At 40.8% G+C, this 19,249-nt stretch overlaps 1 protein-coding gene across 2 annotated transcripts in view; it reads left to right on the plus strand.

Annotated features, from left to right (window-relative positions):
• Window positions 1-19,249, plus strand: part of LOC135104963 (E3 ubiquitin-protein ligase UHRF1-like) — a 195,803-nt gene that overhangs the window by 75,000 nt on the left and 101,554 nt on the right. For both annotated transcript variants that reach the window (XM_064012792.1, XM_064012793.1), the window contains exon 6: window positions 5,006-5,192. In XM_064012792.1, coding sequence (XP_063868862.1) covers window positions 5,006-5,192 — 187 coding nt within the window. The remainder of the gene's footprint in view (window positions 1-5,005; window positions 5,193-19,249) is intronic.

The raw sequence follows: 19,249 nt of genomic DNA on the forward strand, positions 1-19,249 counted from the left end.
TTATGGTCCTACCATTGAAGTCAAAGGAACCCTTTGTGAGGGCAAAACAGGAAGATATAACACACCAGGAGAATTCCTTAGCTGCCATCAGGAATATGCAGAATTTTGCTGCATGGGCACTGGGGGATCTTTTGTACCTATGTGGGACAGCTTCCTTCCCTCCACACTCAAAGGCCTTGCTTAATCAGGTCTTTCAAATTATGCAACTGGCCATGTCGGACAGTGCATCAGACTTCACCACAGTCCTAGCAAATGTCAGGGGCCTTCTTGGCAAGCCTTCCTTCTTTCTTTAATGCAATGCTTTGGGAGGAACTCAGGGAGTTTCCCATGGATTCCCACCTACTTTCTGATGAGGAGGCTGTGAAGGGAGTCATCAAGGCTGCAAAGGACAATGTTGCATTGCCAGTCCAACTTCAGGCAATGAAATCATTAGCCAACCCTAGTCCCTACGTGGGCACGCCCCTGGTCAAAAGGATCCTCAGCCTTCGATGTCAGGTTACTCTAGAACCGCCTTCTCACAGTCTGCATCATCCTCCATCCAGCATAGAGAATAGAAGCCAAGGCCCCAGAAATGCCTAGCCTTGTGTTCCATGTCACATGGCTAGTCTCAAACCAGGAAAGGACAGTTTTTTCACTTTTGATTCCCTCAGCTTCAGCCATCATCACTGGCACTTGTTTTGCCCAGCATGTCTCAGAGTGACGAGAAATAGGTGTAGAGGAATAAATACTGTCAGTCATGTGGGACAAGTACAGGATTCCCTTCACCATTCGTCCACCTCTCTTCCCCACTCCTTGTCCCTTCAGGTCATACCAGGTTGAGTCAGAAAGGTTTATAGCCCTCATCCAGGAAGTGCAGTGTCTGTGAGACATAGAGTTGCATAGATACACAGTCCTCTCAAGGCAACCTGGCCTAGGACTACTAAGTGATGGTAGAAGAAAAGGACAGCAAAGCCGAAGGCTCTCACCTCACTCTCCACTCCCTCCAGCATAAGCTGTACAGGAAACAGCTAAAAATAAATACCTTATGGGGTTAGAAAAGTAAAAAATGTGAAAGAAATTTTATAGGAAAGAATTAAAAGAGATGAAATGAGGTACCTCCATTTCCTGAAGGCAGGGAGTTTAATTTCTAACAAACAAAATGCTATTAACTGTGGAATTGAGGTAAAATCCATTTTCCAACAATTTTGCAACCGTTTCCTCTCATATAACTTGAAAAATCTGTGGTGAAATACTTACTGCAGTTTATATTATCAACGCCTTTGATGATTTTAAACACTTGTATTAAGTCACCTCTTAGTCTTCTTTGTGTTAATAGGAATATATTTAATTCTTTAAGATGCTCTTCTCATAGTTTGTTTCTTAGGCTTGGTATAATTCTTGTTACTTTATACTGAACTCGTTCTAATTAAATCTGTGTCTTTCTGGTAATAGGGGCACCATGCTTGAATGCAATATTCCAGAAGGGGATGGACCAAAGAGTTATATAGAATGAGGATTGTATCTAGATTTATATTCAAAAGATATGCTGATTAAGCCAACTATTTTGTTTGCCCTCTTTACAACTTCCAAACATTGTTAGTTAGGTTTTAGGTTGCTCGATATTGTTACTCCTAAATCAGTTTTGCTATCTACACTTTTAAGTTGGGTACCATTTATAATATACTTTGCTTTCTCGTTTTGATGCCCTACATAAAGCACTTTACACCTACCTGCATTAAAACTCATTTGCCAGTTTTGCCCTCACTCTGACAACTTGTCTAGATTATTGTGTATTTCTTTTACTTGTTTGTTAGAGCCTATGGAATTCATTATTTTGGTGTCACCAGCAAACTTTGATATTATACAATTAGCTTCAATATTATGACAGTATACTGATATTATACTGTTAAGCTCAGTATTATACCAGTTATTTTTTTTATTTTTTATTTTATGTAGGAAGGGCACTGGCCAAGGGCAACAAAACTGTAATAAAAAAGGCCTACAAAGGTGCTGGTCCCTGAACAGACTCAAAAGTGGTTGTGAAAAATTACAGGATAAGTATCTTGAAACTTTCCTCTTGAAAGAGTTCAAGTCATAGAGGATGGAAATACAGAAGCAGGCAGGGAGTTCCAGAGTTTACCAGAGAAAGAGATGAATGATTTGAGAATACTGGTTAACTCTTGCATTAGAGAGGTGGACAGAATAGGCTTGAGAAAAGAAGAAAGTCTTGTGCAGCAAGGCTGTAGGAGGAGGGGAGGCATGCAGTTAGCAAGATCAGAAGAGCAGTTGGCGTGAAAATAGTGGTGGAAAATAGTAAGAGATGCAACATTGCACCAATGAGAAAGAGGTCAAAGACAGGGGAAGCATGCAGTTAGCAAGATCAGAAGAGCAGTTGGCATGAAGATAGCGATAGAAAATAGCAAGAAAATGTGGCAATGAGAAAGAGGCTGAAGACATGGAGTTAGCAAGATGAGAAGAGCAGTTGGCACGAAAATAGCAGTAGAAAATAGCAAGAGATGCAACATTGTGGCGATGAGAAAGGAGTTGATAAGACAAGAAGCTTTTGATTGCACCCTGTCTAAAAGAGTGGTATAAGTGGAAACCCCTATACATGCAAAGCATTCTCCATATGCAAATGAACAAAGCCTCTGTACAGAGTTAGCAGCTGGGGGAGAAAGATAAACTGGTGGAGAGACTCAGAACGCCTAACTGTTTTAGCTAGAGATGAGATGTGAAGTTTCCAGTTTAGATCATAAGTAAAGGACAAACCAAGGATGTTCTGTGTAGAAGAGGGTGACAGTTTGGTGTCATTGAAGAAGAGGGGATAGTTGTCTGGAAGGTTGTGTCAAGTTGATAGTTGGAGAAATTGAGTTTTTGAGCCATTGAACGATACTAAGTTTGCTCTGCCCCAATCAGAAATTTTAGAGAGATCAGAAGTCAGGTGTTCTGTGTCTTCCCTGCATGAACTATTTACTTCCTGAAGGATTGGATGTCCACAAAAAGATGTGGAAAAGTGTAGGGTGGTGTCATCAGCATAAGAATGGATAGGACAAGAAGTTTGGTTATGAAGATCAGTGATGAATAATAGGAAGAAAGTGGATGACAGGACAGAACCCTAAGGAACACCACTGTTAATAGATTTAGGAGAAGAACAGTGACCATCTACCACAGCAGCAATGTCAAATGGTCAAAAAGGAAACTTGAGATGAAATTACAGAGAGAAGGATAGAAGCCTTAGGAGGATAGTTTGGAAATTAAAGCGTTGTGCCAGACTCTATCAAAAGCTTTTGATATGTCTAAGGCAACAGTACAAGTTTCGCCAAAATCTCTAAAAGAGGATGACCAAGACTCAGTAAGGAAAGCCAAAAGATCACTAGTAGAGTGGCCTCAACAGAACCCATACTGGCAATCAGATAGAAGATTTTGAAGTGATAGATGTTTAAGAATCTTTCTGTTGAGGATAGATTAAAAAACTTTCCTACCAAGCCTACTGAGGGTTTAGGCCAATGAGGGCATGGAAAACACTGCAAAGAATTTTAATAGGTAGCATGAAAGAATCAATCAATACATATGAAAGATTTAGTACAAATGGAATGAATTGTGAAGTGGTGGAATGGATGAAAAGGAATACACTGAGGTATATTGAGTTATATTGAGAGGATGAAGGGTGAAGAGTTTGTAAAGAAAGAGTATGTGAATGAAATTGAAAGTTCTAATAGGAGAGGAAGGACAGAGTAAAGGATTACATGTAAGAAACAGGTGCTTAAAGAGGCAAAGCACTTGAACAGATAAGGAGGATGTTTTGATAGGAAGAGGTGAAAGCTTTGGTGTTATAACCATCCCACCTTATTTCCCCTGAAGGAGCAAGCCATTAAAGTGATCAATAAACATGCCTAAATTAGGAAATTTAGGGAACTTTTATTGGTATTTATTACATTTACACTTGACATTTGCATGGAGTGTAATCCTTTATGCTAATGAAACCTGATCTTTGTATGAGGCCAGTGTTATCTGGCTAAAGGAGATGGATTTGCAGATGGTTAAATGTAAGTTTAGTGTATCATTGAACAGGTTTCATTAGCATAAAGGATTACACACCATGCAAATATCAAGTGTAAATGTAACTAGAAAGGGATTTTTCTCTTATAAATACCAATAAAAGTTCCCCAAATTTCCTAATTTAGGCATGTTTATTGATCACTTTAATGGCTTGCTCCGTTATGTGGTGGAAGAAGGATCATAGATGGTGAATAGAGGAAATAGATTGGAGTTTATTATATTAAGGTGGTGTGAGAAGAGGTACAGTGAAATGACCTGATATCTTTATATGATGGCAAAGATTGGATGAAAACAAGATAAAAACATAGAGAAAGGAAATTAAAAACAAGGTGATCCAGAAGAATCAAAAAGACATAAACTTGTGAAATTACCAAAGACTGCAAGCTAGTGAAGTGCTCTTAGATAAGCAAAAATTACCAGTAGTATGTGTCATTGAAATTGTTGAATTTCTGGGAGTTATGCATCTCATTTCACTTGCTGTACACTGGATCCCTCCACTCTGCTGTATTCTTGCATCTTGCCCCCTTTTGAGATGTAGAAATACTGAGAATAGAAATACTGAGAATTTTATCTGAAGATGAGATAAATTAACCATGAGAGGTAATTGCTTGGGACTGAATCCTTGCTGAAAACTCAGAGGAAGATGATCATCAAAGTGTGAATAACTTTTGGTGAGCCTCAATTGTCCTGTCACTTCACTTGCACGTTATTTTATTTGCTTGCGAAATAGTTTGGTCTGTGAAGAGAGGAGAAGCTATAATAGAAAATAAAATAAAATAACAGATGAAATGAAAAGGGTAGAGAACTTTTATCCATGTGAATACAAATTTGGAGCTGATTCTATTATCTCAGATTATTGTCTTTTTTTCTGTTTTGTTCTATTTATACATAAACTTATGTGCATCTCTTTTTCTGTGATATGTTTTGTTTTGATGTGTCTTTCTAACACATATATCGTTGTGCTCAGGGAAGAATGCACCTAATTGCTCTACCTGCAAAGATATCCTACGACGCAAATGTAAGGAATGTGGTTGTCACCAATGTGGGGGAAAGGAGGATCCCCAGAAGCAACTCATGTGTGATGAGTGTGACATGGCCTTCCATATCTACTGCCTCAACCCACCCTTAGACTCCATCCCTGACCTGGATGAATGGTAAGCAGTTGCTGTTAAGCTCCATGTATCTTTATACAGTAGAAGTTCATTGTAATGGAAATAAATTTATCTTCTAGCTCAATTTGACAATATGAAGAATTCTTATATATTACCTAATGCTCCATTATATATTAGTAATGCTCCATTTATCAAAATTTTCTGGCATATTTACAAGTTTCTGATACTGCTCCATAATGGCTGTTCTCTGTGGAGACTGGCACCATTATTAATGGACCTTTTTTTTTTCCAAGGCCAGAACCCTTGTTACATAAAATAAATAAAAAGAATATTAAAAAAATGCTGACAATATTCTTTTGATACATCATTCTACAAATATGCCCATGGTCCCTCCATATCTGGCTTTGCTTTCCTCATATCATTAGATATTTACCTGAAAAGTTTGTTGTATTGAGCTACATCAGGAGCTGTAGCAATCAGAAGTTTGATTTATCAGTATCAGCCTTAGCTAAGTTGTTCCATTAAATTGAGCTTCTGCTATATCAGGTTGATGTTACTTTTAAACTTTAGACAAGATATTTATATGCATACTGGATATCTTGGCTTTTAAGATGATTAGTTAGTTTAAATTATCCAAAAGTTTCAAAGAAAATCATCAATTTTGAGTCATCTTTACAGGATGCAGTATTCCTTTAATGGTGCACTTGATGTAAATGTTTAGAAAAAATGTTATAGGATTGCAGAGGCAAGAATGGCTTAGCAAATGAATGCATAGCTGTTCAGGCTGCTTAGTATTCTGCTGATACACTACACACAGCACAATACTCTTTAAATATAGAAAATTACCCATCTAGCCTAGGTTGGTTTGCACAGTTTGGATCCTGTAATTAGGTCCCATTCAACCTTAATACAGTGAATATGGCCATGATGTGGTCAAAATTAGATATTTAACAATGACAGCAAATCTTTTTACCATGTATTCATACACACTAATACAATCCATGGTATTGGATCTACAATAAACAATCAGTCAACAGGCACACACACAGGCAATTTATTGTATCTGTGGTTGTTGTGGATAGACTGGCATAGTTGCTTCAAATCCCCATTCATACGCACCTACCCTGAATCCCTCTGGTGGCTGAATAGATAAGTACACTACACCTTACCCCCCCTTAAACATTGAATAACACTTATACATAAATACACTACATCTTACCGCTCTTTAGGCATCAAATGACACTCGCATCCTTACAACCTCAGACTATTATTCTACTACAAAAATTTATATAGTAGCTTCGTAGCATTTCAGAGGTTTCTGTGCCCTTGTTGACCTTCACAGTGTTTGACTGCCAACTGCTGCCTCAATTCGTAACTCCCGCTGCTTAAGTGCCAGCCTCTCAACTATTGCCCTCTGCATATAGTAATGCTATCATTTATTTACTCATGTAGAAACGTTTCTCATCCGACTTATATTTTGGTGAGATTTCTTTGTGGCGTCTTCTGTGCATCTTGCTTCATTCAGTCTGAGTCAAGTCTGGCCCAACCTTGGGGGTCAGACCTGGCAGTTTGCACTCCTCTATATAGCAAAGTTTATGTTAAAATACAGTATCCTTTTGTACATTTGTGTTTCCCTGCAGCATTCATGAGCACTCCATGGGCAACTCTACAACCTACAAACAAACAAGAAGTAAAAACCAGTATATGCTTGTTTCAATTTTTTTTTGGGTGGTTGTTCCATTCCTTCACATTGCCTGCCTGTCCTCTGCTTCCCTGTCCTCTCTCATTACTGCTGCTCTTTCCTTTTGCCTATTCTTGCTGTGCTCTGATCCTCCATCCTCTCTTGCCGCTGTTGTGGTTCTTCCTTACCTATACCTGCTGTCCTCTACTCCTCAGTCCTCTCACTGCTGTTGTTCTCTCACATAGTGCCACCATGTCCTCAGTTGCTTCTCTTGTGCTAATTTCTGGTTGCTGTTGCTTCTCTGCCACTACGTCCTTATTCCTCCTCCCTGCAACCAGAAACTGATCAGTATGGCAAGACCAGAGAATGTTGTTCCCAATGTCCACTTCATATCACAACAGGCCTGTTTGAACCATTACACAACCTCTATGCCATTTTGGTCCTAAGTAGCTGTGAGCCCACACAATGTCTCCAACCATGAAGCAGCACACTGCTGGCTGGGTAGTCTGTTTCTCTTATTTCCCCACTATCCTTCCTTCATCATCCAGGCGTAGTAGATCCAGCTGCATGCATAATGTTTGCCTCAACATAATTTTTGGCAGGTTTTCACCAGTAGTTGCCTGGAGTGTTGACCTATAACTTAACATAAATTCAGCCAATTTACCCTTCAGTTGCCTGTCTGCCTTCCCTGCTACCCTGAGCCCATTTTTCAATGTCCTCACACCCCTTTCTGGCAAGCCATTACTTGCTGGGTGGAAGGGAGCAATTCTGATGTGTCTGACTCCCTGTTGCCTCAAGTAAGTTGCCATCTCTTCTGAAATGAATTGTGGCCCATTATTCATACACATTTGCAAAGGTAACCCGTACTTTGAGAACAGCTTACTCAATTGTGTGATGGTTCATGCCAAAGATGTAGACTTCATTGGGATGGCCTCAATCAATGTAGTGAAACTATCCACCAGTGCCAGCAGCTTTTCTTGCATGTGCTACATTCTCTCACCAGCAAATTGAGCTCCATGTCAGTTCCTGACCACCATGTGTACCATCTATCTGATAGCTGTTTCATTCTGACACAACTATTGTATCCCAAGTGTAGCTCCTTGATTCATGTTCTCAAGGTGTCTGGGATAATCACTCTACCTCCCCACATTAAGCTGTTCCTTGTATCAAAATTTCATCAGCCCTGACTTTGAATTATGTAATCTCTGTTCATTTCCCCTGGCCACCTTCCTGACTGCTCCATAATTTTATGTCAGCAAATCACTTCTCTGCCAGCGCTCGCTTCCCATGAGATACACTTTGGTGCTTCACGCCGCCAGTTGTTGAGTTGTTTTCACCGAGACCAGACATCACCACTCCGGCCTGCCCCAGAGTCAAGTTGGCTGCCTTCTTCGTGTTATCCATCTGGAGCGGAAAGGCCTGGCCACAGCCTGTTACCCATTTAGGAGCTGGCTGCACCGTCACCCTGTTATCCGTGGAGGAGTGGGGAAGTGCCCTTTGGAGCACTGGGGATAGTTTATGACTCACACAGACCCCTGACCCACCACCCTGCTCGCCCATCGGCCTGCTGCCATGTCGGAAATTACAGAAGGTTCACCTGCCAGGCTGTCACCAGGCAAGCAAGCTGCATCCACCCATGGAATGCATAAAGGCAAGGGATCACATAGGAAGCATTCCTTCAGGTCCAGGAGTGGCTCTTCCCAATGGGAAAGTTCTGGATGAGTACATCACCATGCCCAGGGGCATGGATCAGATAGGGGAGGCGACTGTGTGCCTTCACCTACGCATCCACGACCCTCTAATTTATGGGGCGAAGGCTGTTCTCCACCCTGGGCTATGGTCATGGAAGCCTTGGCTGAATTACGGGGTGATTTGGAGGCATTGAAGGAGAGACACGTGGCCCCAGCAGGTGGTGCTGCCGGTGCCAGGGTGGATGTAAACAGCCCCCCACAGAAGTGATTGGGGACGACTCCAGCCCAGGGTTTTCTGGGTTTCAGTCAGTGCAGCAGCTTGATTCTAGTAGTGATACCCAGGATGAACTAACCACTGGTAGTGTCCTCCCGCAGAGTGTCAAGTCTTACGGTCTCCTTGACAAGCATGGACAAGCATGTCGCTGAGATGGTGAATTACGTCTTTGACAATGGCATGCGTAAGGAGGAGTACAAGGAGATTTTAGAGGACGACATTGTGAAAAAACCGAGCAACTGTCAGGCTTTAGCCCCAGTTGAATGCAACACTCAAGTATTAGATGCTCTGAAACCAGACGCCAAAAAGGCTGACTTTTGTATGAAAGAAGTCAGTAAGGACTTTGAAAAAGCTGCCACAATTGTTACCAAATCACTCAAAGTGCTGGATAAGATTGCCCAAGAGGGACAACCAGAGGTGGCCCACAAGGTACACATGCTAAATGGTGCTCTAGCATTACTGGGAAATGTTAACCACAGGAACAATTTGGCACGTAGATTCACCATTAAATGGGAGATTAATCAGAAGTATGCTCACTTGTGCTCTGATAAGGTACCCATGACCAGACTCTTGTTCAGCCATGATGTTTCTCAAGCTGCCAAGAACATTGAGGAGTCTGAGAAATTGATAAACAAGATCACAACAAAGAAACCAGTTCAAAAATTGGAAATTCACTTCAGGAAGAGGCAGAAGTTCCTTTGGGAAGCTCCGAGGTTTCTCATCCATGTTCCATCACCATTGCCATCTAGATATTAATGTTGATGATATCACTCACTTATTTTCTGAAGGTAATGAGTATGCTTTAAGTGAGGAGGAAAGGAGCATTATTACTCAGGAAGTTGGGAAGCTTTTAGACCTTAAAGTTATAACAAACACACAGGCAAGAGGAGCAGATTTTATCCCCTGTTTTTCTGCATAGGAAAAAGGATGGAGGTTTTAGAATGATTCTTAACCTAGAAAAATTAAACAAGCACATAAATTGCAAACATTTCAAGATGGAAAACTTCGAACAGGCAATTTGGCTTGTTAACAAAGGTGATTACATGGCTTCTGTCGACCTTAGGAATGCTTACTACTCTGTCAAAATAGCTGAAGAGCAACAGAAATATCTTTGCTTTAAATGGCAAGGAAAAATCTTCCAGTTCTCCTGTCTTCCAAACGAAGTTTCAGAAGGGCCTCATCTGTTCACCAAATTAATGAAACCAATTTTTGCTACACTGAGAGAGAGAGGGTACACCATCACCAGTTTCATTGATGACACTCTTATTTCCCACAGTTCAGTTGAAGGGTGCTTTGAGTCTTATTTCCCACAGTTCAGTTGAAGGGTGCTTTGAGTGTATTCATTCAACAGTGGAGCTCCTAAAGAATGTAGATTTCTGTATTAATGAAGAGAAGTCTGTCTTAATACCCACACAACGTTTGGAATACTTGGGGAACATTAATGACTCTGAGACAGTGACAGTTACCTTAACTGAACGGAGGAAAGAGAAAATCATTCAAAGTTGCAAACAACTTTTTCACAGTGAACAAAACAGAATCAGGAATGTGGCCAAAGTGACTGGGTACTTGGTTGCTGCAATTCCAGTAGTGGAAATGGGGAAACTGTATTACAGGAAACTGGAAACTGCTAAAATTTCAGCATTACAAAAAGAAAAAGGCAACTCTGATAAATGAATGGACATCACATATGACATGAAAACAGATCTGATTTGGTGGATAAATCATATTGCAGGGCAAGACAGGAAAATTTTTAAACCAGGCACGGAATTAAACCTGTACGCGGATGCCTCAAACTTGGGTTGGGGTGGTTACCTTAATCGTCTACAAGTTAATGGTAGATGTGCAATTAATGTAAAGAATTGCACATCAATGCGAAAGAACTCAAAGCCATCTTATTTGCAGTAAAGTCATTTGCACATCAGATTTGCACATCAGAGGTAAACACATCAAAGTGCTTTGTGACAACACAACTGTAGTGAACTATGTAAACCAAATGGGGGGCACAAAATCCATATCCTGTAATGACATCAGTAGAGAAATCTGGGAATGGTGTACGAAAAACAATGCCTGGATTACATGTTCTCATATTCCAGGCAAAGGCAACTCCATGGCAGATGCTGCATCTCGAAAGTTTAATGACAGGCATGAATGGAAGTTAAATGAGGACATTTTTAGGGAGCTTTGTGGTATCTTTGGAGTTCCTAGTATCGATCTGTTTGCCTCTAGATTGAATAAACAGCTACCTCGCTTTTGTTCATGGCAACCTGATCCTGAAGCGGAACACTTTGATGCTTTCTCAATAAACTGGTCACAGATTGTGCTGGTATACATTTTTCCCCTGTTTGTTCTAATTGCCAGATGCCTTCAAAAAATGTGTGCAGAGATGGCAAGGGGGTGGTTGATTGTGCCACTGTGGCCGTCTCAGCCATGGATGGGGCCCCTCCTCACAATGCTCATCAAGGAACCGCAGCTACTAATGAGGAGGAAGGACATTCTATGCCACCCGTCAATGGCAGAGGAACATCCCATCATGGAGCACACCAGGTTGATAGCATGTCTATTGTCAGGCAACAGCTACGAGCAAGAGGCATTTCGGTGGCAGGTACAGACATTATCATGGCCTCTTGGAGACCAGCAACTGAGAGACAGTATCGAACACATGTCACTAGATGGTTACAGTTTTGTGACGGGGCAAATCAATCCCCTTAATCCCGCTATGACGAATATTATACATTTCTTGTCCGACACTTTCCACAGGGGTGTCGGCTACGATTCCATCAACACGGGAAGGGGAGCACTATCTTCACTTGGGATAGTAGTAGACAGCTGCAGAGCAGGTAATCACCCTCTTGTCAACAGACTCCTGAGAGGTGTCTTCAATTTGAGACTGCCAAAGCCCAGGTATTCAGAGACCTGGGATGTCCAGCTAGTGCTAGAAAAACTAAGAACTATGGAACCATTATGCAGCCTTCAACTAAAAGAACTAACCTTAAAATTAATCATGCTAATGGCACTCACGCAAGCAGCCAGAGTGCAAACATAGCATTTGTTAATGTTGAAAAATATTATCATTGGAAAGGACTCTATTTGTGTTTGGTTAGGGCAAAATATTAAACATTGTAGACCAAAATTCAATGTACAATTTGTGGAATTTGAAGCATACCCAAAGGACTATGTGTTTATGAAACATTAAAAATGTACATTGAAAAAACTGAACACTTAAGGAATGGTGTCGATCATGTGAACGGGAACTTACTCATCAGCTTTATAAAGCCACACAAACCTGTAACCAAGGACACTATTGCAAGATGGATTAGGATCATGCTGCACATGTCAAGAGTGGATACAATAAAGTATTCAGCTGGCAGTATTCGGCCAGCTGCAGCATCAAAGGCAAATCACTGCCAATTACACATATCATGGCAAAGGCAGGGTGGTCAAGGGAGACTACCTTTACCAAGCATTACGACAAGAAGATTGTTCAGGACCTTGACTCATTCCAAGAAGCAGTTCTGGGATAGCAAGTATCTACCACTATTAGGAAGTTAGCTTTCTACTGGTGAAAATACCAACTTGTACGTAATACACCATAAGGGATTATGGGGCATGGTTGTTTTTTTTCACCAATGCACTAACTTTCCTTTATGTTCATGTACTACACCCACATGGCTTCAAAACCTCATGGGAAGTGAGCGCTGGCAGAGAAGTGATTTGCTGACGTAAAATTGAAGAAGTACATGAGACTTACTAGTCAGTTGAAATGTGCTTCGGATTTTATGAAGCAAATCATCTCTGCCAGAAGAGAGCTTTCACATGCCCTCCGCTCCCCCCCTACACTTTTCAGCGTCACATGATTATTACAAATAAGTTAGCATGATTTGATTAATTTATTGTCATGTGGGTGGTGGTACACTTTTAAGTCTGGCGGCATGAAGCAGCAAAGCGTATCTCACGTGAAAGCTCTCTTCTGGCAGAGGTGATTTGCTTCATAAAATCCGAAGCACGTTTCAACTGACTAGGTAAGTCTCGTGTACTTCATCAATTAACACTGCATATCGCTGTGTTGCTACCACTACCTCTACCACTATCACTGAAGGTCCCACATCCAAATACAGCATGTTGCCTTCTCTGGCTTCGTATTGTACTCCATTTTGTGGGCTCACTTATCTTCAATCTCTGCTAACGGCATCCTGGATAACATGTCTGCCACCCCCATGTTGCCTGACTGCTGCAGTTCCATGACATACTTGTATGCCACCAGCTGCAGCATGTATTGCTGCATACATGCTGTTGCTAATGTTGTTCTGGACTTAAAATTCATGATGGTGCTTTGTTATCCATTACCAAAGTAAACTGTTGGCCTTATATGTACTGGTGGAATCTCCTTACAGCATAAGAGACAGCCACCGCCTTTCTCAACTATTGGGTATTTTACCTCTGTGCTCTTTATTCAAAGTTCTCGATGCATAAGCCACCAATCAGTCCATTCTATTAGGCAACATTTGCATCAGTGGTGCTCCAGTGTCAACTTCACTTGCACCTGTTACTAATTTTAGTGGTAATTTTGCATCATATCTCATAAGACTTGCTAGCATTTTCTTTAGTCTTACTAATGTGTCATCACACTCAGCAAACCATTTCCACTTTGCCCCCTTTTTCAGCAAAACATACCAAGGGGCTAAAATAGTAGTTAGTTGAGGGAGTAACTTGGTGTAATACACCGCTGCCCCCAACAAACTGCATAGTGATGTCACATTTGTCAGTCTTCGGAAGCCTCACACAGTTGAGTTTTTTTTTCAGGAAAGGGCTTGAGCCCAGTCACAGAAGTACCAGACTTCACTAAGATTGAACTGTCACTTTTCTTTCTTCAGGCATATTCCATGGTGTTTCAGTCTACATATGACTTTCCAGCTTCTCAGTAAGGTCTTGGCTGTTCTTGCCAGTCACAAGTCATTCAGATATGCCACACAGCCCAAGAGCCCTTCAGCACTCTGCCCATGGCTACTTGAAATATATCACCACAGTTTGATAAACCAAATGGAAGTCTGTTCATATGCAAGAGTCCGCAGTGCATTGTGATGGTTGTGAAATCTTTTGAGCTGTCCATGAGCTCCATTTGTCGGTAGGCATTCTTGAGGTCCAATTTTGCAGACAGTTTGGCCTTAACTCTTTCAAACAAGTCATCTGGTGTTGGCAGAGTATGTTTTTTTTAATATCAAGTTGAGGGTTGATGGTAATACAATAAGTTGTTGCTAGTCTTACCCTTCCATCTGGCTTTGGTACCACCACCAGTGGTGTCACCCATCCAATACTATTAATGGAATCCACCATTTCAGCAATTCCTTCCTTCAGCCAATGGTCCAACTCCCATTCCACTGTCAGGTACAGCGCATGAGGTATCAGTTGCACTTTCATGGCCATGGGATGAGCACCCTTTTTCAATCATAGCTGGGCTTTGAGTCTTTTTTCTCCAGTTCTGGGACAAATACTTCCAAGTAATTGTGTAACATATCCTTGATGAGGTCTTTCTCATTTGCAATTCCCCTCATCTGTAGCAGTGTTTCTCAATCCAGCCTTCATTCATGGCTGAACAGCAGTGGTCCTCCCCTCTTACTACTGTCTCTGGCAACTTAGGCACTGACCATTAAGTTCCACATCCACCATAGCTGTACCACACACTGCCAACTTCTTTCCCATGTAGGTCACCAGCTGCCTTTGTGTGCTCTCTAGTCTAAGACACTGGGATACACCACCATTCTTTCTCACTCATCACTGATGTGCTTGCACCTATATCCAGCCCCATCCATGTTTGCCATTCTTGCACCTCAGCCTCCACCATTATGGGTGGATACTTTCTTTCCCTTGAAGTTTTGTCAGGTAACTACATCACACCATAAATCTCCTCCTCAGACTCACTACCACTGCTCCTTTTGTTCTTGCTCATGCTGTTCACCACAGTCTCGCTTTGAAATTTCCTTCAAAAGTGGCCTTTCTTTCTGTATTTGAAGCACTTTACTTCTTGCTGTGGATGTTTTGATGTGTGGTGTTTTTTCACCATAGTAACTGCACTCCTGGTTGCTAACCGAGCTGCTACTCAAATTTGTTTGGTCATTCCAGTCTTGTGTGTTAGTTGCTTGACTCTGTTCACTTGTTGATCCAACTCTCTAGCCAACAATCGTACCTCAACAGGGACAAATTCCATGGCTATTACCAACTTCGTTGCTTTGCCCCACGTTGTACCCCGTCTCTTGGGACTTTATTATTGCTTATGATCTTAATGATCTCTTTAATCTTATCACCAATCTCTTCTATGAGGATAGGTTTTAGGTGGGAATATATATGGATGTGAAAACTTGGATTACAACTTAAATTTATTAACCCTTTCATTCTGGTGATCATATATGAACGATTGCATCAGTGCATCCGTAGCGACAGCGATCGTTCCCGTAATCAAGAATTTTCACGCCTCAATTTTGAGCTCCAAGTGCGGTTTCTCGAGTCAGATGGCACGTGGAAGTGTCTGGCACCTGTTTCCACCCGCAGTGTTGCCACTAGCTCTGTATATTTAGCGGTAACTAAGCTATTCTCCCGTTCTGAGGGCGACACTTGGCAACCCCAGCGACCTGCCGTGTGGAAAGCACCCTGATAAGAGACAAGGGACCTAATAAGAGCAAAGGACACGGACAGCCTGATAATAGGGAAGGATCTCAGATCCTTCCCTATTATTGTGTGTGTGTGTGTGTGTGTGTGTGTGTGTGTGTGTGTGTGTGTGTGTGTGTGTGTGTGTGTGTGTGTGTGTGTCTTCGGGCTGTTTCTGGTTGACAGATCACACAGTGAGATCCTTGATAAGCCATAACTAACCTTTTCAGAGATCACATCGAGCCACAAAGTACATCATTGTATTCAGAATAACAGAGAAAAAAAATATTAGTATTCAAACAGTCTTCTGACAATTTCTAGGTTTATGATTTTTACCTGTCATGGCTTATGGGAAAATAGTTTAATCACCGGAATATAAGGGTTAAATTAACTTAAATACAGACTTTCAACAATAACACACTAGTGACAGGCTTTGAGATAAGTACATTTCATTCAGTCCACGTACTATACCACCCACTTATCTCTCTAATGAGATTATACTCTTCAGTGTTACTGTGTGAGGCTTAAATGGATTTATAATACCTAAATAAAACTTAAACTATAAGAATAAATGCGTACACAAATAAATGAATAATATATATGAATTATTTTGATTGACAAACCCACCTTGCCTCACTCTGAGCTCTACTCACGACCAATAGGGTTGTGTACAACATCTCGTCTCTTCTTCTCTTGAATTCTTGAAAGGTTTCATCTTCTTACAACTTCTTATCCTCTTTTCTTGGTACTTCTTATATCTTCTTAGGCTTCTTTTCTTGCCTTCTCTTCTTGTCTTCCTTCTTATAACTTAATGTCTTCTTTCTTCTCATCTTCTTATAACTTACTGTCCTTTTTCTTCTAAACTTAATGTTTTCTTCTTAGTAGAGTTGTAAGTTAGTGTAGGTGAGAGATGTGTCTTCTGCTACCAGAGGAGTGAGTGAACAGCTAGAGGAGGAAGGTCTGCTGTCTATGGGATTAGGACCTGTTCTGCGGATATTCTCGGCTTTTCTCAACGCGGGAGTAGCTGCAGGGGGTGTATTTTTGCTGTTGTTTTCTTCGTTGTAGCACCAAGCATCCTTGTTGTTGTTGGTCAAGTTATATATACCCTTTTTCATGCAGATATCTATTGCTCTGGGTCCTCATTGTTGTCAGCAGCTATGGAGGTGTGCCATATAGGGCTTCCCTCATTTCCTGTGTTCTCTGCTGTTTCCACTGCTATCTTAGGTAACACACCCACTTGGTTTGTTTGTGAGAAGCACTTCCAATACCCGCATGAGGTCATCACCCTGTTGCAGTCTGCATTGAATCCTGTCATTGCTCACTCCACACACCAAACAGTCTCTTAGGTACTCCATGTTTTCTCTGAAGTTGCAAGATGAAGCCATCCTTATGCTATGTATTCTGCTATGTAGCTGTTGATTGACTGCCCCGTCTCTTGTCTTTCCAAATTGAATTGGTATCATGCCACAACAACTAACACTTTTGGTGTATAATGCTCTTTTGCCAGCTTTAGCAAAACCTCTAACATTCTCTCTGATGGCTTTTCTGGGGCACACACATTTCTTAACAACTGGTGCACTGTGGGGCCACAAACTGTCAGAAAAAGTGGTCTCTTCCTTCCTGGTTTGATTATGTTGTTAGTCACCAGGAATTGTTTGAATGATTCACCATATGCTTCAAGATCTTCCCCAGGTTGGTAGGCTTCCACGGTCCCCACTTTTGTCACTATCTTCCAGTATTGTGTAGTAGCAGGGGCTTAGGAAGTATCGTGACTGAATCCCATCCTTGTTGTCATGTATTGGGTCCACAATAAACAATCATTCAACAGGCCTGTGGACAGACTGGTGCAAATGCTTCAAACACCCATTTATATATACCAACCCTGAGTCCTTCCTGCGGCTGAATATATAAATACACTACACATACTGTAACTTCACTAATTTGTCCCTTTTACTTGTAAACTGGAACTTTCTGCCTGTTTGTTTTTTTACTTTTTATTGTGACACTCTACCATGGTGCTATCAACCCTCACAGCCAGTAGCTGCATCACCACTCACAAGGGTCCTATGGATAAGTAAGTAGCTGAGCAAAGGCATTTAAATTTGACTCCTCTCTTTTACAAGGGAAGGTGGAACCAAACCAGGCTTTGAAGGTGGATTCATATATACTGTACAGAAAAATGGTCCATAACGATAATAATAATAATAATAATTGCTCAGTAGACCACACTCACGCTCACCACTACCAGCAAGGTAGCCACCACACACATAGTCCAGCACTTACTTCATCCACACTACCCTACCTATTACCTACCTAGCCACTTTTGCTTTATAGCAAATGTAGAGCCAGCCCTGAGGTCCAATAAGGTTGGCCATGTGGCTTAAGAGGAGAGTTTGCCATTAAACTATTAAAATGATTTTGAAAAACATTATTTTCAATTGTATGGTCATTGGTGACACCCAGTCCTTTGGCTATCGAATGATGGAGTTTTTTGCCCAGACATAAATTTGATTGCCAGGAGTGAGGAGATTTAAATAGACATTGCTTGGGTATGGCTTGCTGACTGTGACACATGGACAATACTGTCCAATATCGTTCAATTAATTATGTAAAATAATCACATATTCATGCATTCTAATGAATCTGTCACACCAACTGCTCTGTGTGGACAACTGAGGGGGGGGAATTAGGGTGATTCACTAGCATGTAGCTTGGTGACAGGGAAAATACAGTGGAGGGAAGATGTGCATTGCTCTGCTTCTTGCCTGTCCTTTTCTTCACTTCCCAAGGCATTTCTGAGTCATGCTTCAAGTATGCCAATGTCAAGAATGCATGAGAAGAAGCTTCAGCTGATGATTGATGGCATCAGCAAGCAGTAGAAACAAGGCATCTAACCAGTTACTTTTATGCCATCCTCCACCCACTACACTGCTCACAGCATTAGGTGGTCCACACAACATACAGTTTATAGCAAGCATTGTAACCAAAACTATTGCCACACACCACCAACTACCTTGGAACACACTTTTGGATATGAGAAGTGCAACCTACTCATGAAAATATTTGGAACAAATTTATATATCAAAATGAATTAATGAGAGAAAACACAAAGATTGCACTGAAGAAGGCAAAGAAGAAGAGGAAGGCAAAAAGGAGCTACAACTGAAAACCATGCACCTGGAGAATTCTGATGGAACCTTGCAATAATGAGGGGCATGATGTGCCCTGACACCCTTGACTTTGAAGGATTAATGTCTTTATAAGAGGAAAGAAGGTGGCAGATCCTTTTATACATGCACTAATATGTGATCCCATAAAATTCATATGAAAGCAGCATTTGTAGCATGGAGAAACTTTAGCAGAACTTCAAATGCATTTTTCTCAAAAGTAGTATGAAATGAACTTGATAGATTTATTTTTTCCTTAATTTTGGTAAAACTTTTGGATATACAAAATCAAATACTGTAGATTTTTTTAAGGCTTAGTTGTCATATGTTCTACAATTATCCCTTTTTTATTTTTATTTATTTATTTTATTTTTTTCAAATTAATGAAAACACTTTAAAAAAAAGACAAATTGTTAGGATTACAATAAATTATCAGATGTATATGTTAAAAAAAGAAAACAGTAAAAAATGTGAGAGAGAAAAATCCATTCAAAATTTATTGAAAGAAAAAAAATCTTAATTTTTTTTCTTATTTGATCTGCTTGAAATTTCCATGTGTTAACCAGGGTACTAATATATATATAACATATAAAATATTAATCACTGTAGATGCAATTTTTAATTCATGGGGTACTCTCCCTTTAAAA

The sequence above is a fragment of the Scylla paramamosain genome, chromosome 11 (assembly GCF_035594125.1).
Source record: "Scylla paramamosain isolate STU-SP2022 chromosome 11, ASM3559412v1, whole genome shotgun sequence".
NCBI lineage: Eukaryota > Metazoa > Arthropoda > Malacostraca > Decapoda > Portunidae > Scylla > Scylla paramamosain.